The sequence below is a fragment of the Myotis daubentonii genome, chromosome 6 (genome assembly GCF_963259705.1).
Source record: "Myotis daubentonii chromosome 6, mMyoDau2.1, whole genome shotgun sequence".
Lineage (NCBI taxonomy): Eukaryota > Metazoa > Chordata > Mammalia > Chiroptera > Vespertilionidae > Myotis > Myotis daubentonii.
The window spans coordinates 93593407-93617199 of record NC_081845.1 but is presented as its reverse complement, the minus strand read 5'-3'; the positions used below and the strand labels follow the sequence as shown (position 1 = coordinate 93617199).

At 52.5% G+C, this 23793-nt stretch overlaps 1 protein-coding gene across 6 annotated transcripts in view; it reads left to right on the top strand.

Annotated features, from left to right (window-relative positions):
- ANKS1A (ankyrin repeat and sterile alpha motif domain containing 1A) overlaps positions 1-23793 on the top strand; it is a 178359-nt gene that overhangs the window by 89661 nt on the left and 64905 nt on the right. For all 6 annotated transcript variants that reach the window (XM_059701917.1, XM_059701914.1, XM_059701913.1 and 3 more), the window contains 3 exons: positions 1576-1668; positions 6619-6739; positions 20731-21317. In XM_059701917.1, the coding sequence (XP_059557900.1) occupies positions 1576-1668; positions 6619-6739; positions 20731-21317 (801 nt within the window). The remainder of the gene's footprint in view (positions 1-1575; positions 1669-6618; positions 6740-20730; positions 21318-23793) is intronic.

Sequence of the window (23793 nt, the reverse complement as noted above, 5' to 3'; positions counted from 1 at the left end):
CCCTCTGAGCAGAAACGGATGCATTTGGGGTGCTGTGCTCTGCCATTTTCACTGGAGTATGTTGTGGATGTGCTACCTCCCTGGCTCTGGGAATTCACTGTGGCCACCCGCCTGTTCTGTGCCTTGTAAGCACCAGGGATGGCGTGTATAAGTCAGCTCCGTGCTCCCAGGCCCGGGCCAGCGCTTTGGCGTTAGGAAGAGGATCGTGCCTCCCTTTCCTGCCAGTGTCCCTGGTGCTCACCTCTTTCTCATCTCCTTCAGGAGGCACAGCCTTGGGGGCCTCCGTTGTGTTTCGTTGTGTTTTTCCTCGGCTGTCTGTGTTCCAAGGTTGGGTAACAGCGTGGGTTATGGGCCTGCTGCTTTTTCTCTCTCTTCCTTCCAAGGTGGCACCTCTGGAGCAAAGGGGTGGGGCGTGGGACTTAGTGGGAACCTCATCTGAACTGCTTAGTTTGGCTTGAATGTGTGAACCTGCGTTGAAGTTGTTGCCACTGGGCCTCAGCTGGTCCCAGGACCGTGGGCGGGCCGAGTTGTGGAGGTGGAGTACCGAGTGGTGAAGATCATGGGTGCCAGGTGCTAACCATCTCTGGCAGCTCCTAAAATGGGAGAACCATCTTTCCTCCAGGTCTCTCCGAGGCCCACAGCTCAGCCTCCCCTCCGCCCTGACTTTAGTGCTCTGTTCTGGCAGCACAGGGAACTCGCCCGCCAGCCAACTCCCGTTCCGGCTCCACTGCCTTCCCCATGGAACACTGATGAGCAAGCTTAGGGTAGAAAGGATGTTGAAAGTCCCGCGGGGAGAATGGCAAGCTGCTCTTCAGCGTCCTCTCCCCGAAGACCGCTCTGTGTTCCTGAAATTGTCTGCCGGAGACCCCGCTGGTCCCTCTCCAGCGAATGTCTTGCTCCAGGGCAGGGCTGGCACGCAGGGCCACAGACAGCTGCCTCGGATGGTGAATGAAGTTTAATGGAACACTTTGTACCACAGCAGCAGAGCTGACTGCAAAGCCCAAAATATTTACTCTATGGCCCTTTAAGAAAAGGTTTGCCAGCCCCGCTCTCGGGCAGAGAACTGAGAAAGACTATTTTTTAAATGGGCTGAGATGAGATTGGGTTTTCACATGCTAATGATACGGAATAGGATGGTGTGGGAGCGTGCGCAGGAAGGGACCCGAGTGGGTTGTCAGAGCTCCTTGACAAGTTGCGTTTTGGGCCTTGCTGACTCCTCCTCTCACTGGAGGCGGCATGGATTTTCCTCGAGTTTCACGCCTCAGCCTCACGACGGACGTGTTCCGACAAGGCAGGTCTGTGATTTCAGTGCTGATGTTTCTCACTGTGGTCAGGATAGGAAAGAGGTGTTTATAATCTCCGGCATAAACATCAGAAAGCAAAGAGCGTGAGAACTGACGTGTGTTTGTGTGCAGAGTCTTTCTGTACAGATTCTAGATCTAGACCTTGACTTTGGTCTCGCAGGGAAGTGCTTGACCAAAGTCATTTTCATTTCTAAGGGCTAAGCTAAGAGTAGACCAAAAAGTTAGATACTTAAAAAAAGAGACGGTGAACGACTTCTTTTCTTGTCTGCAGCGGGAACGGCCACCGCCTCCAGCGAAGCCCCCGCCGGACGAGGAGGAGGAAGACCCCACGGACAGGAAGCTTTTTCCCCTGCCGGCTTCTGAGGTACAGGGTCGGGTGTGTTCGATTTGTTGGAAAGTGCATCCGTGTGTGCTTAATGACTGTGCTTTCTCATTTCTTATCGCCTCCTTGGGTTAGTAAACCTGAATTGTGTATACCAGTAATGTGGAACAAGCCCTTTCATACTCACTCTGAAGTACTAAGCAAAGAATTTTAATGGCGCCCCCTAGCGGCCAGCCACTGCTCCAGCCAGCACCGAGCGGAGCCCAGCTGAGCCGAGCCGAGCAGCACATTGTCTCCTGGCTCCGATGGGCTGACCAGTCGCACTTTGGCTTTTGTGCCTTTTGCAGTGTGTTGTCTTTTGACATAAAATCTAGAGTGCCCCTGCTCGCTGCTCCCCGGACTGTGTCACATGCGTAGGTTTTGATGGTTTGTCCCAAATGGCTTACTTCTGTTTTTGCATTTTTCCTCTTCATTTCATGTGAAGAGTCTGCACCAGGCCCATTGTGCAGAATGTGGCAGAATGTGAGAATCTGCTCACTTAGGTTTATGAAGAAGATCATAGTTTCCTTTATCTTTCACCTTCAAAATGTTCCTTTAACTCTTCCTACCATTTAGAGAATGTTTATCGAGTATTTATTTAAAATATTACATAATATCAGTAGTTTATTTTGTAGCTCTTCCTACCATTTAGAGAATGTTTATTGAGTATTTATTTAAAATATTACATAATATCAGTAGTTTATTTTGTAGCTCGTTCAAAGCCCTGGCTTTCTTTATTTTAAATTTTAGCTAATATAAACTAGTCAGGTCTCATTCCTTTATCCCTAGAAGTAGGAGTTAATTTTTTTCACAGTATTGCCATGGACCATCCAGAAAAATGGGTTCTTTTGTTTAATATGAACGTATAGAACCAGAAGGATGGCTTTAGTTTAACGAAACGTATAAATGCAAGGAAGCCCTTTTAGGAATGTGAGTCAGTGTTGGAGATAGGAGATGATTGCTATGCTGCGTACAAATTCTGTCCTTGTTTCTTTCTATCCCTTAATTACAAAATGCTAATTAGCATGTCTCATCTAAGGGGTCTCTGGGGCGGTCATGCCCAGGAGCAGACATGAGTGCGAGCAGTAAGCCTGCGTGCCGTTATGTCGAGGTTTGCCTCATTGCTCCCTCTCTACAGGGAGACGCCTGGTCATCTGGAGCATATTCGGCGGGGGTGGGGCTCTGTAACAGGGACTTGAATTGAAATTCCTAAGGCGCAAGGATAAGGGCGAGGCTCTTAAAGTGTCGGATAATCAGGACTTTCTATTCTCCTGACTTTCTAGAGCAGACACTTGATGCTAATGCAGTGCCGAGAGGTGGGGAGAAACCTCCACGCTGACGGATGGGAGACTCCGGCCATATGTCTCCTAGGACTTGCTCAGGGTAGCCTGGAACGCTGGGTCAGTTGGGCCACCAGAGTCCGTCTCGGAAGGCCGTGAGGGCCCGGCCTGGCTTGCCCAGTGATGGGCAAGTGTGTGAATATAGAGGTGATGTGTCTGGGTCACTGGCCTTTTAGTGATTAAGGCAGGTCCTGTTGGCTGTAATCAGAATGGATAGTCTTCTCCATAAGTGGGCTTTTTTTTTTTGTTTTATTCTAGTCTTCACTGTTATTTATTTATTTATTAAATCTTTTTTTTTTTTTTTTTAATCCTCACTTGAGGATATTTTTCCATTGATTTTTAGAGAGAGTGGCAGAGCGCCCAGCCAGCGTGGCTCAGTGGTTGAGTGTTGACCTATGAGCCAGGAGGTCATGGTTCGATTCCTGGTCAAGGCACATGCCCGGATTGTGGGTTCGCTCCTCAGTGTGGGGCGTGCAGGAGGCAGCCAATCAATGATTCTCATCATTGATGTTTCTAGCTCTCTCTCCCTCTACCTTCCTCTCTGAAATCAATAAAAATATATTAGAGTGGAAGAGAGAGGTAAAGACAGAGAAATATTGATGTGAGAATAGCATATCCATTAGTTGCCTCCTGGATGCGCCCCGATCAAGGCCCAGGCCGGGGAGGAGCCTGCAACCGAGGTACATGCCCTTGACTGGAATCAAACCCGGGACCCTTTGGTCTGCAGGCTGACACATTATCCACTGAGCCAAACCAGCCAGGGCCATTTTTACACTCAAATTTTTACTACCCTAAACTTCATCTCCTAGGACAGTGGTCGGCAAACTGCGGCCCCTTGAGTGTGGCTCTTCCACAAAATACCACGTGCGGGCGCGCACATACAGTGGGATTGAAACTTCGTGGCCACACTCAAGGGGCCAAAGAGCCACATGTGGCTCGCGAGCTGCAGTTTGCCGACCACTGTCCTAGGAGGCAGTGACTTCATCCAAGTTTAGACTTCTGTTTTTGGCCAGCAATCTTCCCCAGTGTTTGTGTCCTGGCTTGTCATTGTCAGGTGACCCATGGAAGCCTTTAAGGGACACTGAGCATACCTGGCTCCGGGAGAGCTGGTCAGAGCGCTGGTCCTTTAAACACATGCACCTGTGCGCGTGCACACCACATTGATGTGTCTGCCCACCAGGTGGGCTGCCAGCTGCACCGGGCTGACCGTGCACGTCTCTGGGCTCAGATGTGCTGAGCGCCATGGAAGTGGCAGCTGCAGTGGTGTCTCTTCCCAGAAAGCTGCCCGCAGCCCAGCTGGCTGTCCCATTGGCCAGTGTGGTGGTGGTAGCATTTCTCCCCAGCAGGAATGGTGCTTTCTGCAGAGGGGAGAACGGGTGCGGTTGTGTGTTTCTGGCTTTGATTTATTGCCAGCCCTGGGAGAAGGGGGAGAAGATTAAGTAGTAATTTAGTGAAGAGCAGAATCCTTTCAGGTGGAAGTCAGTTTATGCCATACTCGCCGGGACACAGGGCTTCCTGAGTGGGCGCTGGGAAGCAGTTTATTGCTTTCTTGTGAGATGTTAGTCCTGGAGCTGGCAGGGGCCAGGATAAAGCAAAACTCTCACCCTGTCAGTTGTCTGGTATGAGTGGGGGCTCTCAGACACCTGAGGGGGATGCGTTCTAAACTGGACAGAGACATCAGACCTCCCGGGAAAAGTGGGGCCAGCTTGATCCAGAGTCAGAGGGGTGGGTCTTACGGCCCGGCTCTGCTGGGAGCTCTCTGTGGAACCCCGGCAAGTCCCTAGACCTCTCTGGGAACTGGATTTCAGCATCTGCACAGTGAACAAGCTGGCCCAGGTGCTCTCTAGCTGTGACGACCGGGGCGGGTCCTTCTCAGGGGCAGGCCGGGGTGCATGAGCGCCCTCGCCCTGCAGGACACTCGGAGTCAGCGTCCAGCCTCTGCCGCCCTGCGGGGGTGGGTGTACGCCTCCGGACGCAGGTTCCTATCTGCGCAGCCTGTGGTATTAAGTTGACCTTGAATGAACTGCTTAATGGCCCCTCTTTGTTCCCTTAATTGTGTTCCTGGGAAGAAGCAGAGGAATAAGTAACAGGCAAATGGCTCTTGTGATTAAGTAGCTTCTGGCTTCCAGGTGGCTTTGGTAAGGAGGCTCCCGCTGTGCCTCCCACAGCCTTGGTCAGGAGCTCTGGTCAGGCTCTCGAGGGGCGAGGGGCGGCCTTGTTACCATCCAGGGGCCGGCTCACTTCTCCGAGGCTGCGGGATCCTTGCCGTCTCCTTAGGCGGAACCCGGAGAGCTGTGCCTCCGGGAAGCAAAACCGAGATGAATCACACACCCGCGTCGGTGTGGTGAGCTGTGCCGCATGGCAGTGCAGGAGGGCTCTGTGTGGTCAGAGAACCTCACTCGTGAGGAACCGCTGTTTGTCCCGTGGACGGGGAGCCCCCCTCCCCTCGTTCACAGTGTGCGCTTGTGCTAGAGAGGCTGCTCAACAGGAGACTGTGCTGTGGTTTGCCCTCCTGAGAGCTAGTATACGATCGATCATTCGTAATGTGCCCGTGAAACTGTTGGATTCTTAGGACAGATGAGCCAGAATTACCCTCTGAAGCCAGGGTCTCCTTCTCTCCCTTGGGCGGCCATAGCACTAATCCTGGTGTTTCTGCCTCTGATCGAGCTTCGTTGCTCTGGCCCCACAACTGTGGCCCCTGGCCCTCGGCTGAGGGAGCCAGTCGGCAGTGCAGGAGCAGCTCTGGTCCAGTTCCTGCATCAGACCCGTGGCTGCCTGGACTGGGGCTTTCTCAGTTGACAGAGCTGCCTTTCCTCCACTGAACCACTACTGCCTCACCACTCAGCTGTTTTCAGAACAAAGATGGCTGGAATTCATTTAAAATGTCTTCTATATGTATAAAAGGCTAATATGCAAAGTGTCCCCTCGGGAGTTTGACCAGGAGACTGGGGGTTCGATCGCTCGCTGTGACGTGTGCAGGCCACCAGGGGGCAGCGCGGAACGAAGGAAGGCCCCGGCTGGCAGCCAGAAGGCCCCAATTGGCCAGGCCTAGGGACCCTATCCGTGCACGAATTTTGTGCACCGAGCCTCTAGTTATCATAAATGCAGTGGAAGCTGGCTTTGAGGACCTGTGAAGAAAGGCTACAGAAATAGAGGACACACAGAGCACTCCGTCCCTGTGAATGTCAGTCCACTGCAGAGGCGGGAGGACTCCAGCCTCAGGTGGTCCTGTGCCTGTTAGCAGAGATCTGGAGAAAGAAGGCCTTCACGTTGTGCTGGGAAGTAGCCACGAGAAGAGATTGTGCAGATCACAGTGGAAATGGGGGAGGGCCATCTTGGATTTTGTTTATGGTTTTTTGAAAGATAAAATGTGGTAAGGAAAGGGGAGTGTTTTAATCAAAGGCCATTGCCATGTGAGGTCCCGGTGCATAGCCACAGAAGCAGTGGTGACCCATGGGACGCTTGAATCCTTCACCCCCCCCCCCCCCCCCAACACACACACACACACACTCTCCTCTCAGGTGAAAAGGGAACCAGTAAGCTCAGATTTGTTCAGCATAACCTGCTGGGGCTGTAGCCACTGGCATGAAAAGTCTGGGTGTTTCTCTCTTAGGTCTTGGCCATGCGAGCCCGGGTTCAGGAGAGCACAGCCAGGGAGGAGGAGGAGCATCCGTATGAGCTGCTGTTAAGGGCGGAAACAAAGAAGCTGCCAGCAGTGGACGGAAAAACAAAAGGTACAAGCACACCCCCCTCCCCCCGCAGAAACAACGCTAAAGGGGTTCGTACAGTTTGTGCCCCGGGTGGAAGGCGGTGATGCTGGTCCTGCAGCCTGTTGGGGGGGGGGGGGGGCGATCCTTCCCTTGTCGGCACAGGGGTGGGAGTCTGCTTGCCACCTCTCCGCGCACGAAGCAAGGGGAGGGTTAGGGGGGCCAGGTGTGGTGGCCGGGATTGATTTGGGGACTCAAGTCATAAGCCATCAGGTTAATGCTCTGGAAAAACAAGTCCAGCAAGTCAGTCCCTTTGGGTCCAGGCTGACAGCACAGACGCAGCTTTGAGTCCTGACCTCAGATTGAGGCACCCTGGGGGGCCGTGATTGGCTGCCACCAGGTAACTGGAGTGCTCTGTCGCCTTGGCCTACTTTCGTTGCCACTGCACATTCAGCCTCCTCTGTGAGGGAGCGAGTGCTGCGGGCCGGGACCCAGCCAGGCCGTGGACACAGGCACGGAGACCGAGGTGCGTACGCCCTGCCCGCAGCCTGTGCCCGCCTCCGCAGGAGCAGGAGCAGGAAGGGCGGGCACTTCCCTGCAGGCAGGCCGGGGCTCCGCGCCTCTCCTCCGCTCTCTGCCGCTTGCAGGGAGGGGCCGTCACGGGGTAGCATTTGTGTCTCCTTCCAATCCTAGGACAGCCCATGGTTCAGGTAAGAATGGGGGATTCGAGGGTTTCTTTAGAAGTTCCCTTTGCTAGGCTTGTCAGAAAGTGGGGGAGGCAAAGAGGGCATGTGCCTATGTGGGTGACATTGTGGATCTTAATTTTAGAGGTCCTGTTTAGCCCTAGTCGGTTTGGCTCGGTGGATAGAGCGTCGGCCTGGGGACTGAAGGATCCTGGGTTCAATTCCAGTCAGGGGCACATGCCCAGGTTGCAGGCTCAATCCCCAGTAGGGGGTGTGCAGGAGGCAGCCGATCCATGATTCTCATCATTGATGTTTCTATCTCTCTCTCCTCTCCCTTCCTCTCTGAAATCAATACAAATATATTAAAAATAAAATAAAGGTCCTGTTTAAAAGGTTTCTCTCTGGCTTGCAGAAACTCTGTGGGGCTTTTAATTTTGCTTTGTTTATTTGGTTTCCATTTGGAGCTTTTTAAAAAAGATTATCATTTAGACATAGTAAAATTCATCCTTTTGTGGGTAGCTCTGTAAGTTTTGACAGATATAGTCCCGTAACTGCTACCATCATCAAGATATAGAACAGTTTCATCACAGCAAAAACGTCTGTGTCCCTTCATAGTCACTCCTGCACCCTTCCCTTATGCCTGGCAGTCCCCACTCTGATATCTTTCCCCATAATTTTGCATTTTCTAGAATGTCACATAAATGGAATCACGCAGTACGTATCCTTTGAGTCTGGCCCTCTCAGTTAGCAGGGTTCATAGCGATTCATCCGTGCTGTTGCAGATATCCGTACCTGTGCCTGTTCATTGCTGAGTGGTAGTCCTTGGTACCACAGTTTATCCAGTCTCTAGTTGAACAACATTTGCTTCAGTTACAGTTTGGGGAAATAACAAAGAAAGCTCTTATGAATATTTACATACGGATTTTTGTGTTAACATAGGTTTCATTTCTCTTGGATAAACACTAGGATTGGCATGGCTGGGTCCTAGGTAAATATATGTTGACGTTTATAAGACACTGCCAAATCATTTTCCAGGGAGATTGTACCATTTTGCATTCCCACCAAGTAGATGTTACATATCCTCCCCGGTGCTTAACACTGTCAGGTTAAAAGCTGGTTTAGCTGTTCTAATAGGTGGTTAGTGGTATTTCATTGTGGATTTAACTTGTGTTTCCCTAAAGGCTAGTGATCTTGGAGTATCTTTCAATGTAATTATCATCCTTATATCTAAAATAGTGTTCAAATCTTTTGCGCATTTAAAGAAAATGGGTTTTTTGGTTTTTTTCGTTACTGAGTTGTCAGTCTTCTTTATACATTTTTTTGGACAAAAGTTCTTTATCAGTTCTATGACTTTCCCCTGGCCCGTGATTTATCTTTTTATTCCCTGAACGGTGTCTTTTGAAGAGCATAGGTTGTTCATATGGGCGTCCAATTTTTTGCCCAGATTTGTTGAAAAGACTCTCCTTTCTCCATGGAATTACCTTTGCCTCTTTGTTACTCTTTCTCAGAATTATTTAAGATAGTCTAGTTCCTTTAGCGTCCCATTCAAAAATTTAGAATCAGCTTGTTGATTTCTACAGGGTCCTGCTGGAATTTTTGTTGAGAATGTGTTGAAACTATATAGCACTTAGGGGAGAATGGATATCTTAATGTATTGAGTCTTCCGGTCATGTGGTAGATTTTTAATTAAAACATTTAGACAGTGGAGTCGAGCACAGATGCCTTCTCTGGTTGTTTAATAATAAATCCATACGGAAATTAACCCTTAGAGAACAAGTAATTAATGGGATGTGTGTTTGAAAACAGTTCTCGGTGGGGGAAGAATCATTAGCATCATGAAGGGGGAGAATTCCAATTCTCCCTCCCCCCCTCCTTTCCTCCCTCCCTCCCTCCCTCCCTCCCTCCCTCCCCCCCTCCTTCCCTCCCTCCCTCCCTCCCTCCCTCCCTCCCTTCCTTCCTTCCTTCCTTCTTAAATCTCACCAGAGGGTATTTTTTTTCATTGCTTTTTCAGAGAGAGGAGAGTGAAACACATTGATTGGTTGCCTCCTGCATGCACCCCTACTGGGGGCAGGGCCACAACCCAGGTGCGTGCCCTTGATCAGGAATCAAACTGAGACCCTTTAGTCTAACTACTGGGCAACATCAGCCAGGACAGTTCTTTCTCGCGTCCAAAGGCTTGGTCTAGAACTCTGACAAGGTAGTGGGCTCAGCCTTTGGAAGGAAGAAAAAGGGGAAGTCGGTGAACTTTAAAGAGGGGGCCAGTCTGCTTGGCTGCCAGGTGCCCTTGGTAGGGATGTGCTTTCCCCAGCGAGAGACCTCGGATTAGGAAGGGAACGCGCCGCCAAGGAGAACTGCAGCCTCACATGTCGTCCTCCTGTGCTCGGGCCTCGTCCAGCCCTGCAGTGCGGCTACCGCTGGGAGTGGGTGGCCCGGGCGCAGGGTTAACTGAGCCACAGCGAGGGGCGTGCCTGCCTCCAGGCTAGCTGCTGGCATCCAACACTGAATATGAAAACGGACTACCAGTTACTCAGGAGCCTGGAAGGAATGCCCACTGGGGATGGTAAAAGTGAGGCAAATCATTTCCCACTCACGTCAGGATCTTAGGCAGCTTTTATGAATTAAAATACCCGTTTTCAAAAGGTCATGTTAATGAGACTACCAGACCTTTCAGACTTCCAAGAAACTACAGTGTGAGGGGTGGGATGTGAGATTTTTTAAAATCATTACATTTGTATTAGCACGCTGGAAAAAAATTTGAAAAAATACAGAAGTGAATACAAATAAAATGTTCAGATTCTCCTCGCCTCCCTGCTGCTCACAGTTGCCAGAGGCGACCACAGTGGGAAGGTGTGGTGTGTACTCCGGGCCAATGGCTATTTTTATACAAAAGCATCTGTGTGAGATTGTTTTATGTGTTTCCGACCTAAAATGGGGATCATATTTTACAAACTATTTTGCAAACTTGGTTTTTTGGTTTTGTTTTGTTTTTACCTTGTTTATAGATTATGGGTACAATTTTGTCTTAGTTCTTAGAAATCTACCTTTTTCTTTTTTAATGGTGAAATACCCCATGACTCATTTTCCCATTCGCCATGATGGATGGTTCAGTTGCCTCCAGTATTTCTCTGAGATAAATGATGCTGCTGTGGACATTCCATACACACATTCTTACAGGCGGGTAAGACTGTTTAAGAGACTGATAGAAAGGAGACAGTCAGCCAGGGGAGGTGCACGTCCCGGCCTATTGGGGCTGAATTAACTCCTTCAGTGGTGAGTGAGCTCCCTCGCTGCCCCACCTTCACCAGCACATTATTCCTCTAATGGTTTTCACCGTGATAAGCAAGGAATGTGTTTTGAAACTGGTATTTGCATAATTAGTGAAATTGAGCATCTTGTCGATCAGTGTTATATATTTGGTCTGCGAGTTGCCAATTTTCTTTCTCGATTTTACTACGTAGAAATTATTGGTGGTGGAAACACTTCATATAAATACTGATAATATTTTGCCAAAGTAAATTATTGGTGGTGGAAACACTTCATATAAATACTGATAATATTTTGCCAAAGTGATACTCAGAGGAAAGTGTATACCCTTAAATTTATTAGTTAAGAAACGAGAAAGACTAAAACTTAACCAAGAGAAAGTAGCAGAGAGTAATTAATAAAGGTAAAGCAGATCATTTACTTCACATACTTTATGGTATGCACATTACACTTGAGTTAAAGAAAAAATAAAAGCAGAATTAATAAAGTGAAAAAACAAAGCAATAGGCTTGATCATTACAATGAAAACTTGTTTCTAGTTAAAAAGATATCTGACAATTCTGATCAAGAAAAGAGAAATAAAAAACACATTAGAATAATACAAAGAATATATATATATATATATATATTGCACAATTCAGACTATTTATTTATTTTTAAATATATTTTATTGATTTTTTACAGAGAGGAAGGGAGAGAGATAGAGAGTTAGAAACATTGATGAGAGAGAAACATGGATCAGCCGCCTCCTGCACACCTCCCACTGGGGATGTGCCCGCAACCCAGGTACATGCCCCTGACTGGAATCGAACCTGGGACCCTTCAGTCCGCAGGACGACGCTCCATCCACTGAGCCAAACCAGTTTCGGCACAATTCAGACATTTTAAAAAGTAATACTGTGTAAATGTTTTACATTAATGTAAGAGTGTGCAGAAGCCTACATATAAATAGTTAAAAACTATACAGTAAATCTTTAAAGTACTTTTCCAAAACACAAATAATAAAAATAATAAGGGAATTGATAGAAATAAATTTTACGTGGTTACTGTTGCTACCATCCCCTGGGGTGGATGCTCGGGGAGAGTGACTGGGCACCCCAGCGACTGGCTGAGGTGGGGTTCCACTGGCATTTCGTTGCTGGTGACCAGGAATGCTAAGCATCTTACACTGTGCAGGACAGCCCTTCACAGTGAGAACTGCTCCACCAGACACGCCATCTGTGCCTGTAGATGTGACAAAACCGACAGAAGTAGAAAGCTCCATCGGGATCCAAGAGGCAGAAAACTCACCCCCAGACAGGCATCGGGCCAGGTGGTTTTGTGGTGGTTCCATCCAGCGGGGTATTCCTCTGCTGCTTAAATGGCTTCAGATGTGGGGGAGGTCTTCAGAAACCATTGTTCAGGGCCCGCGTAACTGAGAGCAGTGCTTCCTGTTTCCTGTAGCCTCGTCATTGATTTCTCTTCAGTGTTTAACGCTTTGCCAGCTGGACAGGCTGGCCACACTGCTGCTCAGGGAGACAGTGGACAGGTTTGATAGCAAGAGGGAAAGTGGCCGGGAGCTCTGCAAGTCGCTCTGTGTGCTTTTCGGCAGCACTAGGTCCCCTTAGCTCAGCACCATGACGGGTGATCACCCGAAGATGGCCACACACGTGGGCTCGTTGGCACGCAGCTACATGGCTGAGGCGCCTTAGGTGCAATTAATTAAGTCAATTCTCCTGAGAGCTGTGCGTTTAGGTCTGTGTGAGGTTTGTGTACGAGGATAACGACCTTTATCCTCATGGAGGGAAGGGGAAGAAAACTTACTTTAGCTTCTTCCTCTACTCCCAGGACTACGGTGTAAGGCAGCGATGGCGAACCTATGACACGTGTGTCAGAGGTGACACGCGAACTCATTTTTTTGGTTGATTTTTCTTTGTTAAATGGGATTTAAATATATAAAATAAATATAAAAAATGTAAGTCTTTGTTTTACTATGGTTGCAAATATCAAAAAATTTCTATGTGTGACACGGCACCAGAGTTAAGTTAGGGTTTTCAAAATGCTGACACGCCGAGCTCAGAAGGTCCGCCATCGCTGGTGTAAGGCCTGGCTTCCCCCGGGCCGGCTTGGGATTCTCAGTGTGCTCCCCCTGACTTCAGGAGGACGGTTAAGTAGATGCTGTGTGCAGTCCACCATTTTCACCTCGGAGTCCAGGCTAGCTTTTCCTGGTCGATTCCAGGGCGTAAGTTTGGGTGCTTTGCCAAAAGGCAAAAAGTGTAAATGACAGTTTCATAGTGACGCCTTATTTCCAGCAGCTTCCCTTCTCTCACCGTCTTGCATTAAGGAGCTCCTGCCAGAGGCCCCGCTGGAACACGGTCTTGCTCTTTCCGTTTATACTTCTGAGTTGGGATTGTCCACCTTTCTTTCCATTTTCAAACAAGCCCAACCCTGTGAACTACACATGTACATTTTCCTCCACCAAATGTATCGACAGCCATTTATTAAATTCTTAAATATAGTTGTATTGATTTCAGAGAAGAAGGGAAGGACAGAGAGAGCTAGAAACATCAGTGATGAGAGAGAATCATTGATTGGCTGCCTCCTGCACACCCCACACTGGGAATCGACCCCCCAACCCGGGCGTGTGCCCTAACCAGGAATTGAACCATGACCTGCTGGTTCATAGGTTGATGCTCAACCACTGAGCCATGCCGGCAGGGCATGACAGCCATTTATTTACATATGGATACATGAGACATATGTAAAATAATCATAAAAAGCAGAGTATGTTACAGTGGTCTAAAAGTAATTTTAGAGTTCAAAAGAGGGATAGATTGTGTCAGTGTAAGAGATCAGGAATGGCTTTATAAAAGAGGTAGTGTTTGAGCTGAACCCCAAAATCGAGAGTTCTACTTGATAGGCAGAAGTCAGGAGGAAGGAGAGTGCATTCCAGGCAGAGGGAGTGGCATAAACAGCAGTACGATGGTGGCAGATGATAGAGCACATGTTTGGAAAACGCTAAGAATCAGTTTGGCTGGAACGAAGAACTGGCCATGGAGTATTGGATCTCTGATGTCAGCCTTTATTCCAGAGACAGTGCCGCGTTGTGGAAACGTTTGCATGAGGTGACAGGGAAGAAGCCATTCTTTAAGTGTGAATAACTGTGGGTCTTCGATTGCAGGAGGGAGAGACTGGAGGCAGGAATAACCTGAAGTCAGGAGTCTTCAAGGACTCTCTTACAGGAAACTAGAGTCCAAATTAGGGGACAGTAGGAAGTGATAGACGGGGGGCATGGGTAACAGAGATATAGTGGAGGATCTTACAGTGAAATGTGGAAGAAGGAGGAGGAGAGGGTCTTGAGGATGATGCTGAGGTTTTGAGCCTGGTTCATGGGGATGGCACTGTGCGACCAATAGAAACAGGGGATGGGAGGAAGGACATGTTTGAGGAAAGATGTTAAGTTCAGTTTTGAATATAAGTTTTAGGTGTTTAAGGTTCCAGGAGAACATCCCGGTAAAGATACTCCATAAACAGAAATATGGGTACAATGTTCAAGAGAAATGTAAAGATTAGAAAAACAGATATGTTCATGAGTCATCAGTTGAGGTGACAGTTAACATAAAGGATACTCAGTTGTAGAGGAGAAGACTAGAGAGATTGAAGAAGTCAAGAACAGGTCTAGAAAGAGGCACAAGGGGAAGAAACAAGAGTAACCAGGATCAGGCAGTGTCTTTGAAGCCAAGGCTGGATGTGATGGAAACCAATTAACGGGCTTAAACAAGGTCGAAGTCCAGAGGGAAGGAGTCCGGGCTAGTTCATGAAGGTCAAGGATCCAGCTTCCTCTGCCTTTTCCTGGTTCAGGATGACTACTCAAGCTGTCAGCACAGGAAGGAAGAAGGGGGAGCAGAGGGCACGTTGTTGAAGGCCGTTCTCAAAAGTTGCACAGACCACTTTCATCTGTAACCTGCTAGGGGCCCAGTGCATGAATTTGTGCACCTTGAAAGGAACTGTGGGCCGAGAGCTGCGGTGGGCACAGGGGCGGGTCTCGGCCCATCCTCCGGGCCCTTGCCTAGCCCCTCCCACCTTGGCCTTCAGTCCCTGTCTCCCGGCAACCCTGCCCCTGATGCCGCAGCTCCCGCGTGCTGGCAGCACCGAACCTGCTCGTACCCGCTGATGGTGCGGAGCGATTGGGGCTGACACCAGCAGCGGGGGTGAGGGGGCTGGTGTCATCAGCGGGTGCGAGCGGCGGTTGCTGCCCCGATCACCCCTCAGGAGCAGGGGGGACGTGGAGAAGCCCTCAGGGGAGATTGGGACCAGCAGCCGCCGCTTGCACCCGCTGACAGCATTGAGCGATCAGGGTGCCTGTAGTGGGTGTGAGCGGCGGCTCCAGAGCCAGCTGTGGGTACGAGTGGGGTCGTCGCTGTCAGTGGGTGTGAGCGGTGGCGCCATTGCCGGCAGCGCTTGCGAGAGGTGGCTGCTGGCCCCCGTTGCCTCTCAGGAGCAGGGGGAGGCGGAGAAGCCCTGAGGGATGATCGGGGCCTGCGCCAGGTGCAAGTACCCGGCAAGACCGTGGCACACGGAAGCAAAGAATTTTCAGTAACCACCAGAGGCTCGCCCCAATGACAGCATCTGGCACCCTGCCTTGGTCTGGTCCCCTGCTCACCTGCTTCACCATCCCGCCACGGCTGATGCCCACCATGTCCACGCTCTGCCGCCTGCTGCCGACACCCACCATGTTCTGCACGCGGCTCCTGGTGGTCAGTGCACGTCATAGCGACTGGTTGTTTAGTTGTTCCACCATTCAGTCTATTTGCATATTAGGGTTTTATATGTGTAGATTGGCCAGAACTTGGTCATGTGGCTACACTTGGCTACAGTGAAGATGGGAAATGTAGTCTTCATTCTAGGGGGCTGTGAACCAATCTAAAAATTCCTATAACCAAGGAAGACGGGGGCAAGCAGTTAACAGTGCCAGATGATGCAGAAAAGGCTGGACAGGTGAAGTTTAGAAGGGTTAGGCGATCAGGAGGCCATTAGTAAATCCCAGGCAGGGAAATGCTCCCCTGAGGCAGGTGGGAAGCGATGAAATCATCCCCATGTTTGGACGTAGAGTGGTTAAGGAAGTTTGATCTACGTCTCCTCAGGAAATTCGTGACTGTCTTCCAGGCGTATGTATAGGTGCTGTGGGAAAGATGACAGTTTGAAAAGAGTGGAAGAGGTGAGGAATCGATCTTATGGAGATACCACAGTTCTCAGGAGATGAGCAAAAGGATGGCTGGCTTGGATTCTTGCTCTACCACTCATTGGCTGATGACTTTGAGGAAGTCATTTAACCTCTTTAGGCCTCATTTTCTACGTGTAAAATAGGAATACAAATTCTTACCTCGTGGATGCCGTGGTTATTAAGCATTACTTAGCACAGAATCACTAGCTCCTAGTACATTGAAGCGATTGGAAGCAGCTGAGCTAGAGGAATGGGTAGAGGACGCAGTCAGTTGTTTCTTGAGTGTTCGGCTCAACATTCCAGCAACTGGAGAGGAGGAAGCACATGGCTGTGCATGCCCACGTCGGAACTGGCAGGAGATCAAGGGAGCGGAGTGGCTGGCAAGTGTGCTGTTAAATCAGGCACATCCCGGAGCTGGTGGGTACCGTATTTTTCCGTGTATAAGACGCCCCCATGTATAAGACGCCCCCCACTTTTCCAACCCAAAATTAGGAAATCAATGTTTTAAACATTTTGCTGGTTTTCCTCTTACCGCCTTCTCTTTCGGCATCTTAAGGAGTAGCTCTTCCTGTTCTCTCCGCTGTCTGGTCACACACTCGGTGGGAGGAGGTCCACACTGTCTCTCTGCAGCTCTGTGTCCATGCTCTTTTGCACAGCCGATTACATTCAGTTTGAATTTTGCAGAGTAAGACAATCGATTACCGGTATTTATCTTTTTATTTTTTGACATCTTTATGGGCTCAGGTGCCTGTTGCATCTGCGCACTCTCCACCTCCGCCTCCAGTTATGGCATCAGCTGACGTCAGTAACAATAAGGCTTGTGATTGGAGGAAGCCTGTTTGACAAGGTATGGGCAGCTAGGCACCCATGGCTCCCTCCTCGGCTGTCCCTCGATTTTAAGTCTAACAATTTTAGAAAAAAAAATAGCGTCTTATACACGGAAAAATACGGTAACCAGGGCAGTTTGAGGAGCCAGAGGTCCAACAGCAGGCAGTGTATAGGCTCAGGAGGTGCTGAAGGGCATGGCGGGGACAAGTCGATGGGCCCCAGAGCAGTGCTGCATCTGAGGGTGCTGCTGAGGGTGGCGTGGCCCCTGGCCACTGTGACATGTCACCTTGAACCGAACTTGCAAGGCTACTGGGCCTGCCCTGGCCCCTGAGTTTTATTCCACCTGTTTACAGGGCCACTCAGGAGATACCTAGCTCTTGGCAGAGTCAGGAGAAAGGCACGCAGCCTCTGCGTGCAGTGTCCGCATGGAGAGCAGTGGGGATGGCTGTAGGTGGAAGAGGATGATAGGAAGGCAGCTTCCGCTTTCTGAATGCTGCTTATGGGCCAGCCACGTGCTGAGTTTGTTTACACTGCTCAGGTCATCAAATATCCAGACAGACCTTCTGGGAGGGGCTATTTTTACCCCAGTTAAGTAGAGGAGGAAGAAGTTAGGTGTTAGAGCTGGGCCTTAAGCCCTGGTTGGCTGGATCCAAAGCCTCTTTAGCCATGAGGTTAAGTCATTTCACCCAGATCCCTGCTCTGCTACTCACATTCTTAACAGCAGGAGCTGGGAGGGACGTGGGTCGTCTAAGCACAGGTTCAAGCCATGCTTCTCAAGCCCTAGAAGGCAGCCCAGCCACTCATTTTTGAAAAAGACCCAGAGAGGAAAAGCCGCAGGGCTGGTGCAGCTGGGGCCTCCCCTTCTGTTTCTCTGGTCGCCACGGACCAGAGTAGCCTCAGTCTACTTGTCTGCTCAGATGCGATGTCCAACCGATGTCTGCATGACCTAGTCAGCAGCTCCCCTCTGGGGAAAGTGGGATGACCTAATGGGACAGAGCGGAGCAGTCTGGGAAAGGGGAGTACCCCAGCTTCCTCCTCTGGGTCTGGGGATTGATTTGACTTAGAGAGTCCTCCCATGAGTCCCATTTTTCATCCTAATTTAAATGGGCAGGGGTGACTAAGAATGTGTAAATGTTAAAATGTTATTATTCCAAAGCCCTTGAGGTCCCCACGGATCATCACAGTAATTACATGCAGCCTGGCGGACCCCTTGCTTCAGCAGCTCATGGCGTGCAGGAGAGTGAATTATGATGGCAAGTTGAAGGGGCTGGGGATTAGCAGGCGGGAGTGTCCTATTCCGTGGAGCAGCTGGCCTCGGTGTACGAGGGCGAGCGCGAGGAAACGGGCCTCCGCACGCCCTGCTCCCTTCTGTTCTCCCCCAGAAGCCAGGCTGCGAGGAGTGTCCGGGCAGGTGGGAGGAGGGTGGGAGCACGGTGAGTGCCGGTCAGGCCTGAGGGTCCTGCCCTCTCTGGTGATTCTTATGCTCCATAAAGTATTGGTGGATTGTGGTTTCTCTAATGGGACTATGACCCTCAGAAATTCTTCCTCTTCACATGTTTCCTTCTTCCATAAGTTTCCATTTCTCTGTTCTGCCCACTTCTTCCCCCGGCATGAGTCTGGTATTGAGCTGTTGGCATCGGTCTCTTTCTTCATTGAAGGCTCGCTGGAATGGCAGCTGCTGGACAGGGCCTCATTGTCGGTCCCGGGCAGCAGGCCGCGCAGTCCGCCCACGCAGTCCGCCCACGCAGCGCGGCCACGCAGGCTCCTGATTCTGGGCTGTGGTGTTTCTCTTTTGTTGTTGGACTTACCCCCCTCCGGCCCTCCCCCCAAACTGTTAAATAAGAAGCTAGAAGCTGATGCAAAGAAATGGCGCCTGTGCTCCCGTTACAGTCCTCCCTGTGTCCGCAGTCAGCGGGACGGGCAGCTTGGGCAGGACCTGCGGGGGGCTGGCCATTAGGGGAAGTCCTCGAGGTGGCAGGTCTTGCAGTCCCCCATCGTCATTGGACATCAAGTGCCGTCCTCTTGGGCCCCACCCGGCAGCACAGGGCGGCTTTGTTCAGGCGCCAGGGTTCCTGTGTGCTCCTGGCCCTGGGGGCATGGTGTCCGGGCTGAGCCCGGCTGTGTGGAGCTCTGTGTTCCCAGCATTTCTTCTCCCTGGGGACTGATTGGCCTGTTCTGTGCTTGTTCCGTGCTCTGCCCCTGACCTCTGGGGAGCAGGGCCTGTGAGGTAGGGTGAGAGTCTGGGAGCAGTTGAGTGTAGAGGAAGGAGACGCCAAAGTTCAGACTTGTGGGCAGAGTGCTGTTAACCGCGCCCCGCAGCTCTGCAGGCTGCTCTTCTCGAGGGGGTGGGGGTGGAGCCGGCCCTGGTCCTGGGCAGACCTCAGGGTGACGGGTGACGGGTTCACTGAGCTGGTTGTTGGCCCTGCCTTCAGGCTGTCTGGAGGGAGCAGCGCCGGGGCACAGCACCCAGCACCGTGCCCTGCAGGGGGCCTGCCTTAGTGCACCCCTCCCTGGGGCACTGAGCCTCAAGAAGGGTTCTCAGGCTGCAGGCAAGCTGATGGGGGGCGTGGGTGCTACACAGGCCCAGGCCGGGCCCTGTAGTGCCCACGGAGGGGGAGAAGTTTGCCATCGCAGATGGGGAAGACTTGGGTTCTCATCACTACCCTAACATAAAAGGGATTTTGAAGGACCGTGCAGTCCAACCTACTTATTTTGGATACTGCAGCCCAGCAAGTAGAACTCACTGCCAGGGCCGCACAGCTCTCAGGCAGCAGGGCCAGGAGAGCCAGGTGTCAGGCGCCTGGGTTAGAGCCTCCCCCTCGGACCCACCACCAGCGGCCTGGGGGGCCTCCCACGTGTCATCTGTAAAAACAGACAAACGCCACCCTCTCAGTTCTAAGACTCGGATCTCAGGGACAGTTCTTGGGAGCCTTGGGCAGACTGGGGAGTCGTTTGGTGTGTGTGCACAGCTTCCACTGCAGAGGAAATAAAGCTGAATCCTGGCTCTGGAATGTGCGCCGGGACTGGAGGCAGGGCTGTCTTCCTCCTGCCGGCGTGGGTCAGACCTCCTCGTGGGCCCGCTCGTGCGGGCGAGCCCTCGGCGCCGCGTGTGAGCCCGTGTTGGACTCTGACTTGGTCAGTTTTTATGCTCCTCCAGGGCAGGCGTTGGTGCGGGGCGGGTTGTCAGGCGCTGGGTGTGGGCCTGGAGGCCCAGGAGCCTCCTGGCGCTGGCCGAGTAGACCGTTTTGTTGTCAGTGGACCGACTGGGGTTAAACTAAACCAGTCGGAGCAGCTGGGAGGCTCCAGGGCGGTGAGATGTGCACATTCTCAGGAAGAGAGGAAAGTGCTGCCGCAGAAGGAAGGATGAGGCGTGGACTGAGCCCCTCCGAGGAAGGAAGCGTCATTTCTCGCCGCTTGTTTTGCACTTTCAGTTAAGGAATTCCAGAAGTTGCAGGTTGGGATCCTGACCTTCCCTTCCCTCCCTGCTGCTCGCCAGAGGGCGGGCGGGCGGCGGGCAGTGGCTCTGAATAACACTTGGCCGTCATGGGAGCCTATCAGATGTTCCAGGAGCCGGCCCTCGCTCACACTTGCTCGCTGGCACGCTCTCCCTCCCTCTCACTGTGCTCTCTGTGCGCTCACTCTCTCCTCTGTCCTTTCCCCAGGCAGGATATAGTTAGCACTTCTCGCCTTATATAGCAAGGTCTGGTCGTTAATGCTGACAGAAGCCTCACAACAGGGAAGGCTGCCAGGTGGCATTAACCAGGCCAGTGTTTGGAATTTCATAAATGCTCTGACTTTGGGTACAAATTGAGCATAAGAACAATGCGAAACTGTTTTCTTCCTTCCTCGCTCTTCTCTCCCTCTGCCCTCTCCCAGCCCATTCAGCACCTCTCTCTCCCTCTCGCTCTCTCTCTCTCTCTCTCTCTCTCCCCTCCTTCCCCCCCTGTTTTTGAATTCCTCTGCTCTGCCGTCTGCTTGCTGCTTTGGAACTTTGTTGATTTTTGCCCCGTTTAATTTTTTATTTCTCTCTCCGTTTCAAGACCACAGGCGGAGCAGCAGCGGCCAGAGCCAGGACTCGGCGGAGGGGCAGGACGGGCAGGTCCCTGAGCAGTTCTCCGGGCTCCTCCACGGCTCCTCCCCGGTGTACGAGGTGGGGCAGGACGCTTTCCAGCTGCTCTCTGCCCCTGGCCAGAGCCTTCCAGAAGGGTCCCCTGCGCAGGGCACCTGCCACGAGGCCAGCATGCAGCTGGAGGAGGCGGGCGTGCGCGCTCCTGGAGGCTCCCCGCCCGGCGGCCTGGACCAGAGTCAGAGAGGGGGCTACCCAGCAGGCCTGCCCACCGCCAACAGCCTACCGCACCCCGAAACTCTGACTCACACAGCATCTCCACACCCCGGGGGTGCCGAGGAGGGAGACCAGAGCGGGGCCAGAAGCCGAGTCCTTCCCACCAGCAAACCCAAAGTTGAACTCAAGCTCAGCCGCAGCTTGTCCAAGTCTGACTCCGACCTCCTGACCTGCTCGCCCACGGAGGACGCGGCGATGGGGAGCCGCAGCGAGTCCCTGTCCAACTGCAGCGTCGGGAAGAAGAGGCTGGAGAAGTCGCCCTCCTTCGCCTCGGAGTGGGATGAGGTAAGGATGCGTGGCGTCACGGGGAGCTGGCCACGGCCCACCCCGCTCGCTCCCCTGTGCGCGACTCCCAGGCCCAGGTTGTGGCCAGGGTGTCCCTGGCTCCTTTGCTGTGGCCAGTGTGGCTCTGACCGCTGAGGGAGGCAAGCCCCGAGTCAGCGAGGAGGGCGGAGGGAGGGTTAGGCTTTGGGAGCAGCTGCTGAAACGGGAGCCTCTGTGGTGGTTCTCACTGCGTCCCCTGGGAGACCCCTGCCTCTCCCAGCAGATTCTTCTGCCCACCCACATCCCCAGGGTGGTGAGGCGAGGGCGAGGGGGTCAGGAAGCAGGTTAGTCGGGAGAGCATTCAGGACTCCCACGAACATTGTTGCAGAGTAACTGAAGTGTGTACCGAGTACTTCTCCGCGCCTGTGGCATGCCTTGCTGGGCAGAAGAATGTTTCTCAGAGGGTGGTAAACACTGGGGAATGTTGCAGGGCTACCCTGCAGGCATCTGGCTGGGAGAAAGCTGCCTTTGAGGTGGACGGGACGGGGCCTGTCTCCCAGGAACACTTGCGGGAGATGAATTTAGCTCTTGCGAGGGGGTGCAGGACAGCTGGCACGTCCATGAAGCAGCCTGTGGACTGCATGCCTGGCCAGCTCTGTTCTGGTTGCAGCTGCAGAGCATGTATATCACAGCTAATCCCATTTTCCTGTGGGCGTGGGCAGGCAGCTCCTGCAGCACCTTATCTCCAGGCCAGGCCGTTGAGGGGGCTAGTGTGGGAGCCTGTGCTGGGCGCAAGCCACCGGCGGGAACCGGGAGGGACAGCGGCAGGCCCCACGGAGGCCACACGGTGTGTGTGGGCACCTGTTCGCCACCTTTGTCTCCAGAGCAGTTTGCCTCACGCCAGTCCAGCAGAGAACGCGGCCCCTGGCCCAGGCTGCCGGGCAGGGAGCCGCCAGCAGAACTCATCTACGAGGAAGATGAGTGCACTGCGCTCCGAGAGGGCGGGACAGGTGGAGAGAGAACAGCATCGGGGGACGGGCTTCCGGAAATGTCACAGAGAAGTGGGATTGGATGTGGCGTTAAAGGGCCAGTGTTTGCTTAAAACCAGATCGGAGGCAGTGGGATGAAGAGAACAGCGTGCACAAAGGCGTGGGCGTGGAAGCGCCGGGGTCAGGGGGCCTCTGTCGGGTGTAGAGTTTGCATAGGGAGAGTGAGAAATGAGTAGAAAGTGAGACTGGGACCGTATCGTGGGCGGGCCTTGAGCTTGAGGCTGAAGAGGACTTGATTGGATCCGAAGGCGGTATCTCAGCAGGCGCCCGGCCTCGTTCGGGCTCCACCGTTTCCCCTGGAGAAGCGCGTGCTCGCGAGGCGCCCCGCTTTTGGACGCGGGCTGTTTGGGCCAGTGAAGCCGCCGCCTCCTGCATCTCAGCGAGAGGAAGTGCATATGCTGGGGCTTCCTTTGCAGGTGGACTTGCCGGGGGGGCAGTGAGCCGGGGCCTGTGCAGGCGTCCCTGCCAGTCTGTGAGTGGCCGGGGAGCAGTTACATTTTAAATGTGAAAAAACTAGAGACAGTTGAGGTCTTATCGGGAAGAAGCCTGCAGATGGAGCCCTGCTTGCAGAGTGAACGCCTACAGGCCCCCTGTGTCCACCCTCGGCGTGGCTTCCGAGTCCTGTCGTCGTAGTTTTCCTGGAATCTGTATCAGAGAGAAACGGCAGGAGCGTTTCCCAGGCTTCGGGCACCTGCCTAGAGGGCACATCAGCCTGGTGCTCCCACTGCCCCTGGCAGCGCCCGAGGCTGCTGGTGCCTCTGTGCTGGCCGGTTTTTCTCTGTCATCATTGGATCCCCACAGGTGGGAGGGCTGCTCTACGGGCTGGGCCCAGGCGGCTGTGGTCCCGGCACGTGGTGAGTGAGTTGTGCGGTGAGCTGCCCAGGCTGCCGGGCAGGGAGCCTCCACGAGGCTGTCCACCAGGCTCCGGCGGAGCCAGCAGACCTGGCTGTGCGCCCCAGCTCCGCCGCCGCTGCCGGATGCCTGGGAGGCCTCGGGAAGCCGCAGTGTTGTTGCTGTGAAGCAGAGGCAGTCAATCTGTGTGTCGGTTGTTTTTTACCAATTAGGCAGGTGCCTAGCACAGGCCCTTGGTGTGAGAAGTGGTGCCTGCCTGGTAGATGATTATTGTGCCTGGAGCTTTGGAGAATGAGTGAGGCTGGTGTCTGCAGGCCCTAAGAAGGCAGAGCTTACAGGGTGGTCCAGTGCTGGGGAGCGACTGGGAAGCAATCAAGTTCACACCCCTCCACTCAGGACCTCCTGCACGGCTCTGCCCCCCCCCTCCCCTAGACCCCCAGGGGCGCCCAGCTGGAAAGGAGGGCAGGCGCCCCCCTTGTTCTCAGGGGAATTGAGCAGCCTCTCTGCCCAACAACCTGAGCGGAGAAGGGAGATTGAGAGCCGTTGGCAGCCCTCTCTGATGTTTATTTTTCAAGTGCTCTACATTTGTTGGTCCC